This window comes from Xiphophorus maculatus, chromosome 15 (genome assembly GCF_002775205.1).
Source record: "Xiphophorus maculatus strain JP 163 A chromosome 15, X_maculatus-5.0-male, whole genome shotgun sequence".
Lineage (NCBI taxonomy): Eukaryota > Metazoa > Chordata > Actinopteri > Cyprinodontiformes > Poeciliidae > Xiphophorus > Xiphophorus maculatus.
The window spans coordinates 16,318,847-16,328,128 of NC_036457.1; the positions used below are offsets into that span (position 1 = coordinate 16,318,847).

General features: G+C 42.9%; 1 protein-coding gene across 2 annotated transcripts; it reads right to left on the reverse strand.

Moving 5' to 3' along the window:
• Window positions 1–27: 27 nt before the first annotated feature.
• LOC102227792 (galectin-3-like) lies at window positions 28–6,437 on the reverse strand. Of its 2 annotated transcripts, none has more exons than XM_023348114.1 (7): window positions 4,622–6,437; window positions 4,202–4,221; window positions 3,477–3,523; window positions 2,753–3,283; window positions 2,570–2,658; window positions 1,535–1,706; window positions 28–976 (listed from the first exon to the last, which is right to left on the reverse strand). In XM_023348114.1, exons 3-7 carry the CDS (start codon window positions 3,516–3,518, stop codon window positions 818–820), a joined length of 993 nt encoding a protein of 330 aa, XP_023203882.1. In that variant the 5' UTR covers window positions 3,519–3,523; window positions 4,202–4,221; window positions 4,622–6,437; the 3' UTR covers window positions 28–817. The 2 variants fall into 2 exon arrangements, with proteins under 2 accessions (XP_023203882.1, XP_005805699.2); XM_005805642.3 differs by having other exon boundaries at window positions 4,197–4,221.
• Window positions 6,438–9,282: the final 2,845 nt, after the last annotated feature.

A 9,282-nucleotide genomic window follows, 5' to 3' on the forward strand; every position in this document is an offset into this window, starting at 1 on the left:
TCTTTAAATAAACTGAAAGCTGAACGATTTCCTGCTCAAACTTTTATTGAAGGTTCACTTTGCCAAATTAGTTAGTGACGTTTTATTTAATAAACAAAATAATGTAAACAATTAGGACAACCTCTTCAAACTGAAAAATAAAGATGCAATAAATGGTTAAATCCATTACAAAGGCGGTAATTTGCACTTACTGCAGGTATGTGTAACACAAATGTACATAATCATCATTCAAGTATTATAAAAAAAAAATCATAAAATATTTTTGCAAAGTAAACATTGCATGGACATGCAGATTTGGATGCTTTCTTCTTGATTTTGCAACTAATATTAAAAAAAAAACACTAGTTTTTTTTAGTTACCTGACGACATCATTTCAACTTTTATTTGCATTTTTTATGGTTAGCTAGATTTTATTTTAGCTAGTGTTTGTCCAGGATTGTTATCTGTAAAAACAACAAAATAAAAATAAAAAACACAATCAAGTTTGTATTACTTGCGTCATAAAACCTGGAAAAAGACCTGGGTATTCATATGATGGTAAATCATTTAAAAAGCAATACTACTATTAGTTCATGCCGCCCCCCCAGAAGAAAACACAGGCAACGCTATTAGATTTTTTTGGTCCCAACAGTTAAAGCTCATTCTGAAAACAATCCAAGTTGTTCACCAATTTATTTAGTCAGTTGTTTCAGAAAACTGCAAAAAAAAAAAATGTTTAAATTTAAGCACATTTCTGAAACTTAGCTGACAATCTGTGCTTTATTTCTGAGTGAAAAGTATATATATATATTAAAAAAAAAAATCTGCCGCTTGTTCCCTAAGGAAGCGTCTCCACGTTGACGTAGGTGAGGACGACGTCGTTCAGGATGTTGATCCGGTCGATCTGGTTCAGCTCTCGGATGCGGTGGCGGAACTCGAACAGCGGGATGTTGTTCACCGCCACCCTGAACGTCTCGGGAGTGCACAGGATCTTCATCTGGGGGAGGAAAACAAAGCAACAGAGCCGCGGTTTTTTTCGTGAGCTCGGTGAAAGCAAAGCACCTAAAGACACCCGCGCCGCTGCTTCCGTGTGCTCCGTCGTCTCCCAACGCTACAGACAGACACGGCGTCTTCAGGTCAGACGGCTCCTGGTTGTTACATGCGATTAATATTCACGTTTTGCGTTACATGAGAGCCCCACTGACCTCCAGGAGCCTCCCTGCAGAAAAGCAGCACTCTTATCTAGGATCCGGCTGCACAAACGACCTTCCAACCTTTTCCAAACGTTAGCCTGACGTTAACCATGAAAACGTAACCTGGAGTGAGTTACAGGCTGTTCAGCATTGATAGCCTATTGCAACTTTAAAAGATAAACTCTTGCACATTCTGCTGGCAGTTAAGAGATCAGAAGTGTATCGTTGAGTTAGATTGCTATGTTTTGTTTTACGTAAGCAGCAACTCATTCAGTTTGGTACAGCTTCACAAACAAACCCTTTTAGAGGAGTAAAAAAAATGATCTATTGCCGCTTAAATCCCCTGACTTTAATTTTCTCACCTCAAACGGGCTCCCAGGAGCGAAAGGGAAGGGTCCCTTAAGGTCCCTCTCCTCCGGGCCCCAGCGATCCCCCAATTTGTGGTTCCGGACGACCGCCTGCTTGCCCCCCTCGTTAAAGCGTGGGTTGATGTGAAAGGCAATGTCGTTGCCTCTCAGGAAGTTGACTGTGAACCTAAAGGGGGGGGGGAACCAGGCCGCTCATATTCATTCCCTACATTTACATTTAGACGTTGTCGCACAAAAAACCATGCATGTCGTCTAATGTCATGCCAGCCACGCATCCTTTTTTGTTTTACGTTTGGGATTCAATGAAGTAGACCAACACGTACTAATCCAGAGGCGCAGATGAAAAGTGTATGCAATTCTGGTTCGGTTCCCTAAATAAAATCCAGTGGAATAAATGCATTCAACATTATATAAATTAGTAGTGGAACTGTTGAAAGACAGGAGGATCGTTAAAGCCGTAAGAAGAAAGCCGTTTTTGAAAGAAAGCCATGAGAACCCTAGTTTACAGTTTGCCGTAACTCATGTAGGGGACGAAACAAACGTGCAGAGGAAGGTGCTCTGGTCACGTGAGACTACTTTGGTAAAATGTTGGGATTTCATACCATCCTCCTCTGAGAAATACGGTGGTGGCACCGTCATGTTGCAGGCATGCGGGGTTTTTTTTTTTCAACACTACCTTTCCTACGAACGGTGCCAAGTTTGGATTTTAAAGAGTGCAGATATAGATGTGGTTAAACGTGTGTGAAAAATGATTAACGTGTTTAGATTTTGTTTAAAAATTGGTGGCGCCAGATCGATTTTCAGCATATTTCTCTGGGCCAAATGAAGAAGCGGTCAGCCTGAAATAGCCATTAGATTTACATCTGTGGTCATCCATACAGGTTTAAGTTGAATGTACATCCTGTGTTTGGGTGGCTGTGTTGGTCCACCACATAAAATCCCAACAAAATACATTGAAATGTGTTCGTAACATGATAAAATGAGCTGTGAACACTTCCACAAGGCACTAATGATCAGATAAAGGCTCACATTTTGGCATTGGGTTTGACATAACCCAGGATTGTCATCATCATTTTGTCATATACTCCTCGAGCCAGGTTTAAGTTGTACGGCACACTCTGCACGGTGAGAGAGAAGCATAAGAAAGCATCATGATAGCACAGCAATACAACTGCGGTGCAGATGTTCCCTGGATGCCTTGTATTCACTGACCATAGGTCCAGATGTAGGGGGAAGCCAGTGGGGCGGCATCATAGATGGATTCTGTCCGGGCCATCCTGACTGTCCCGGGTTATAAGGCCAGCCAGGGTGAGCAGGCCAGCCGGGTAAGCCCGGGTGGATGGTGGCGGCGGCCGGAGCTGGAGCAGGCACCTGGGTTTGAATCGGAGCCGGCTGCTGGGACGGCTGGTACTGCGTGGCAGGCCAACATGGCTGACAGGGCTGCTGGACTGCGGGAGTCGGAACCTGAACTGGCGCTGGGACCAACGTTGCGGTCGGTGCTGGTGGCGTTATAACTTGAGTCGGTGCGGAAACTGAAATAGGAGCGGGAACTGAAACCGGAGCCGGTTGGGGAGCGGGCCAGCAGGCGGTGTTTGGTTGGCCGGTCCAGCATGGGACGGGCTGGGTGGGCTGCCCGGGCCACGCGGGGAACCCGGCTCCGGACGGCGGCAGAGTGGGCCAGAGGCCGCCGGACTGCGGAGCAGAACCAGAGGGCGGGCAGCTGCCACACAGAGCATCGGCATGCTGAGACGGAGGAGAGGGGGAAGACGGAGAGAGAGGAGGGTCAGGAGCCAGCAGGGAGATACGCGGAAGAGACAGAGTGGAGAAGATGGAGGAAACCTACTTGGAGATGCAAACATAAGCAAACAATTAAGCATTTAATTACAGGGGGAAATATGAAAAGAAAACAAGCAAAAAAATAAAACGGCATTCTTACCAGTGTGGGGATCTGAGAGTTTGATGTACTACTTGCATCCATGCTGCCTGTCAGGATAAGACTGGGTTCAGTTTACTTATTTTAGCTTTTGTAAGCTCTCACAAAAAGAAAAAAAAAAAAAAAAAAATATATATATATATATATATATATATATATACAGTACAGACCAAAAGTTTGGGCACACCTTTTAATTCAATGAGTTTCCTTTATTTTCATGACTATTGACATTGTAGATTCACACTGAAGGCATCAAAACTATGAATAACACATGTGGAAATTTGCACTAAACAAAACAATGTAAAACAACTGAAAATAGCCCTTATATTCTAGTTTCTTCAAAGTAGCAACCTTTTGCTGTGATTACTGCTTTGCACACACTCTGCATTTTCTTGATGAGCTTCAAGAGGTCGTCACCTGAAATGGTTTTCACTTCATAGGTGTTGCCCTGTCAGGTTAATAAGTGGGATTTCTCGCCTTATAAATAGTCATGAAAATAAAGAAAACCCATTGAATTAGAAGGTGTGTCCAAACCTTTGGTCTGTACTGTATATATATATATATATATATATATATATATAATTTTTTATTTGACCCGAAGAAGTCAGTGAAGTACATGGAAAAATAAATGTCAGATTTTTTTTTCTGGTTGTTACGTGATAACAAAAAAAAATCTCTGCCTCAATATTTTGTTATTTATGAAATAGAAATTGGTAATATTACCTGACCTAAACAGGAAGAGCTTTGTCTGTAGGAGGAAAAAAAGGCATGGTTATGTGTCTTTTTATACATTGCATGTAAATATTTGGTTTCAACTGTGCTATATTTGCTAAGTTTGTCTCTTTAAGTTTGGTATTTTTGCCATTCATATGCTTTGTTTTAGCAGTCTTTACTCTGCGTTTCATTTTCGCTCTCACTGTAATGATCTTAGTTGCTTAGATTTATGTCGCCGCTGCTTTCCATTAGTTGAACCTTTCTTCCCTGGCAGCATCTAAAAATAAAAATACTTCTCTACATATACAGCTCATTTAAGAGTGACACACTGATAAAATGTCCGTTTTGCTGGAGAATTTAAATACAACAGATTCAAAGTCATCTCCCAGACTTGTAGGAAATCTGCAACAGAACCAGGTCAGAGCGACGGTTACCTTCGTTTGGGTTTGGTCCTCAGGTCCAGACGGGAGCAGGCTGCAGGATCTGCTGTGGTGCAGGGTGTTTGGCTGTGGCCAAACAAAAGGCCTTTTATAGCCCCCGACTCTCACAGCAGCAGACTCCTCCTCACCCCATCATCCAACTATCAGACTACAACAGCGTGCTGTGAGTACAAGCACACCTTCCCTGTCATCCTGCACAAGTTTTACAGCCTAACAGTTGTCACATTGTACACAAGCGTAACATAAATGAAAGATGTACGCGCAGAAAGAAGAAGAAGAAAAAAAAAAGCAGCCAAGTAGAATCTGTACAGCTTTTTATGCCCTGGTGTGAATCATATAAACGTGGCAAAATCGAACTGTTCTTCCAGAAGGTTTCTCTTTCTTTCACCAAACCAAGACTGAAAACAGAACAATGGATTGTTTTTTTCATGCTGACGGTGGTCCGTTTCTCCATTGAGCAGTCATGGGACTGTGAAACGCTCGAAGAGTAACGCAATTACAGAAGATAGACGAGGAAGTCAGGATCCGGCGCTGGCTGCTCAACGGTCATGTGGTACACACACACACGCACGCACACACATGGCTGAAAGGGTCACACACTACCTCCTGTTTCACCTCCACATTCATTTCATAGTTTCCCTTCTGGTAAAACTCCCACTTCTGCTTAAATACTCAATATTATCCCCCACTCCCACTCCCACTCCCACCCTCTCTCCACCGCTCTGCTCTTCATAAACGTGAGCGATTGCAGAGTCGAACTCGAGCAGGTACATTTTTTTCCTGCGATTATCCAATAAGTCCCCGTGGCAACGGCATCATAACAACACACGTGGATCCACACAGTTTAATGTGCTTCGCATCACCTCGTTATTAGATTACCTGTCATCTGAGCTGAAAAATGTCTGAAACTGCAAATGCTCGGAGAACGACGTAATCCAGCAGCCAGCGGGTCTTGCTGCTGGTTTTACGTGGTTTTTATTTTTTCTTCAGCTGGCTTTACGTTATGTTTACCGCAACCATTTTCTGTCACTGATGGCCGTAATCTCTGAATCTAAAAGCCTTTTGGCTTCTTGTCAACAACTGAAACTTAAGTGCTGCGACAATGGCCGCTTGCTAAGCAATGAGAGTAATGCACTTTTACATTGATTTGCCTGTTGTGGCAAATGGAAATTTATAGTCCCCTGAACGAGTCTTCGTTAGTTCTGAAATTTTGTCACGCTGCAACAAGGAAATGTACTTGATTTCAGTGGGATTTTATGTGAAAGACCGACAGAGTGCTGCATAATTACAAGGTGGAAGTGAAGGATTTTTTTTTTTTTTTGCAAAATGGTTCAAGGCAGGATAGTTAAATTGGAGGAAGAGGGTTGGGGCTAGCTCTGTGTTTAGCTGATTTAGCATGAGATGTTTGTGAAAAACAGACCTCAGGTGAACGAATCATGGTGCGGATGTATCATCTTCACCATGATGACCGATCCCACTCCGCTAAAAAGTTGTTTCCAAAGTGTTTCCCTCAGTGACTCCAAACCTTTCAGATTTTTAACCAATAAAAAAAATATAAAAACCACAACTCTTTGCTTCTCTCTGTGTCGATTTGCCTCAAGAAATCAAGATGTGTTGCAAACTGTGTCAAACGTTTTACACGGTACCGACACTGACTTTGCTGGCCAACATCGTCCAGAATGTTCCTTTCTTCTCATGCATATTGTCGGCAGCATGTGCCCTCCATAGAGCACCGAACCGACGACACCAACGTCCTCGACCCATCTAAGAACTCAATTTGGCCTCAGCTGCACGACTAATTTGATGAATAGCTGAGCTGGACACACACACACACACACACACACACACACACACACACACACACACACACACACACACACACACACACACACACACACACAAAACAAATATAGCTCAGTTTCAACTTGAGAGCAAATTACCATGCTCCACTCCGGTGCATGTTTGCCATGTGGTCCTGACATGTGCCTGTCGGCGAGAGGCCGAGAGTAGTGATGTCACTCGCAGGAGATGTTCTTTTGTCGCTTCAGCCAATGGGAGGAAAAGGAGGGAACCTGCTGTGAGGCAGAAGACGGCTCTCTGGCAGGAGAAGGGCTCTCCAAAGTGACGACGGAGGCTTTAGCCTCCGATAAGCTCCGGGCCTCGTTCCATAAAAAACCCCGTAAGCCCCAAACTCCTCCGCACCCTGACGCCCTCTATCCTGTCTCCTCATCGCGTCTCTCTTCCTAAAACGCACAATAACCGAATGAGTGAAGTGCAGACAGGAAATCCCCGCTGTGACTGGCGTTTGTGATTTGTTGTCGTTTTTTTTTTTTTTTTTTTTTTTTTTTTTGCTTTTGTGCGCTCAAAGACTGACTGAAAGATGAAATCAGAGGGAGCGTGCGAGTAAGAGATAGTAAACGCGAGGGAGATACAATATAGTGCCACAGTTGCCATGGGGACAGCGACGTGCGTTTCTGTCTTTCGTTCTTCTTGTTGTTGTCGTTGTAGAAACCTGCGTGTTTACGTGTGTTTGTGAGTGTGCGTGCGTGTGCGTTTCTGGAGGCAGATTACTATCACAAATTACAACACTGTTGTTCTCCACACACGAGCTTTTGTTGACGTTTCACCCACAACCACCAGCATAGTAAATTTGTTAAGAGCCATGCACCTCCGCAGTCCGCCACTAGATGGAGACAGTAAAATCTCCCCTGAGGGAGCCGAACGCTCTTACTGTTGGCACAATGAAATGTTCCGTTTCTTCTGCACGGCTGACATCTACAAGGCAAACATTGACACGTATGTATAATTCACCAAGATCACAATGAGTGAAAAAACGTGTTTTCACTTAATGCCACTTCCCAAACCATTCCAGCAGTTTTGCTACCACCTCTGTCTGTGGAAGCCGTTTCTCCTTTCATCGCCCTTCACAAAGCTTTAGAGGAACCTGGAGCTTTTGCTTTGTTTGATCTCAGTTCAGAGCTCTTCTGTGCCAGGCTTTTTGCTCCTTAAATCTTCTTTTATTGTCTTTATTTTTCTTAGCTTGCAGCCACAAAACTACCATATGTTTTATTGGGATTGTATGGGAGGTGTGTTGGAGCGCGTGCGAGCATCAGCTTCCAGGTTTGGTCATACGTCGTCAACTGGATTTAAATGCCGCTGTAGCATATAAATGCAGTTTGATCTTAATCGTTCGATTGTTGCTCTGGTTGCAGGTTCTGGGTTGCTGTTTGGGTTAAAGTGAACCTCCACGTCAGGTTCAAGTCCTCTGACAGGTTTTCTTCCAGGACCGTCCCATATTTTGATCCTTCCGTCAACTTCTGAGACGTTTCCGTTTCGCTGCTGAAGAAAGGTTTTCCACCACACAGCATTTTGCATGTACGTCAGAAAACAATAAGAGACGAGAAAAGAAAATCACATCCAGCTTTTTTTTTTTTTTAAGTACAAATGAATGCCACACTTTTCAGATTAAGCAACAAGCAATACTTTCCATCCTTTTTGCTTTCTCTTATAACCAAGCTGTACTTTCGGTTGCTCGCATCTAACAGTCCTAATAAATTACGCCGAGGCTGGTAGTTTCAGCGTGATTAAAACTGCTGCTGCCGCCAAAACCGATCCCACTCTGAAACGCACAGTCTCCTCCCCAAAAGTGAAAAATAGATGTGGGCGTCAAGAAAACCCATCATAAGTTGGGCTTCAGCTGTAAATAGTCCTGAGCCAGAGGGGTGTTCCCTTCGCTACCAGGGGTTCGCATTTCCCAGGAGATTTTTTTTAGGCGGCTAAAAGAGGACGGAAGATGGTGTCCGTTTCCAAGTTGCATCAGTCCGTGGTTTAGGAGAGAAACTCGAATTTGAACTCGTCTACCGGTTAAGAGAACATGACAATAACTTTCAACGTCTACCAGCAACACAAAAAGAACCCAAAGTGCATTTCACCTGGAGCTCATTCCCGTTCACTTGAAGGAGAGATCACACAAGATGCAATCCCACATTTCTGTGTGACCCCTGTGCTTTAGAAAACCATTCATACCAGTCATACAGTACAAACGTAACTTAAACATGCACGGCCAGCACAAAGTGCGCATCTTGAAGTGAAAGGAAAGTGGCAAATGCCGATCGGAACCATTTTTTTCCCGCGTAGAAACCCGAAAAAATGCAGGAGGCAGTTGTTTTTAGCATCAACACTCAACTTCCAGTGGAAACAAACCACCTTTGATTTCGTTATAAACACAGCCAAGGTCCACTGGTGGATTTTAGCTTTTGTCTTCACTTGGCTTGGAGCTTTTTAAAAATCATTTTATTATTCTGGGTTCGGTTCCTATCTCTGTGTTCATTAGTGCTGTTTAGGTCTTGCCATATTTGTTCATTCCTTTGTGTTTAGCTACTTATTTCTTGTGTTCTGTTTATTTTATTTTATTTTATTTTTTCAATATTTTGCAGTGATTTTCATAAGAAGAAAAAAAAAAAAAACATCACCTCTTTCTTGCCAAATGATGATTTTGGCAAAAAAAAAAAAAAAAAAGCCATTATTTTAGGATATTTTCTGTAAGTCCTGACCTATATACTTTCAAGGAATTAAAACAAAATAAACGCTTGGGATATCCAATTCCTGTTTCTTTTCTTCTTTAAAAAAAAAAAACAAAACAAAAAACTTTCTTA

Coding starts and splice junctions, on each gene's coding strand:
- LOC102227792 (XM_023348114.1), bottom strand. CDS start 3,518: ATGGATGCAAGTAGTACATCAAACTCTCAGATCCCCACACTG. Junction 3,284..3,476: donor ACTCTCAGATCCCCACACTG/GTAAGAATGCCG, acceptor CCTCCGTCTCAG/CATGCCGATGCTCTGTGTGG. Junction 2,659..2,752: donor CCCCTACATCTGGACCTATG/GTCAGTGAATAC, acceptor CTCACCGTGCAG/AGTGTGCCGTACAACTTAAA.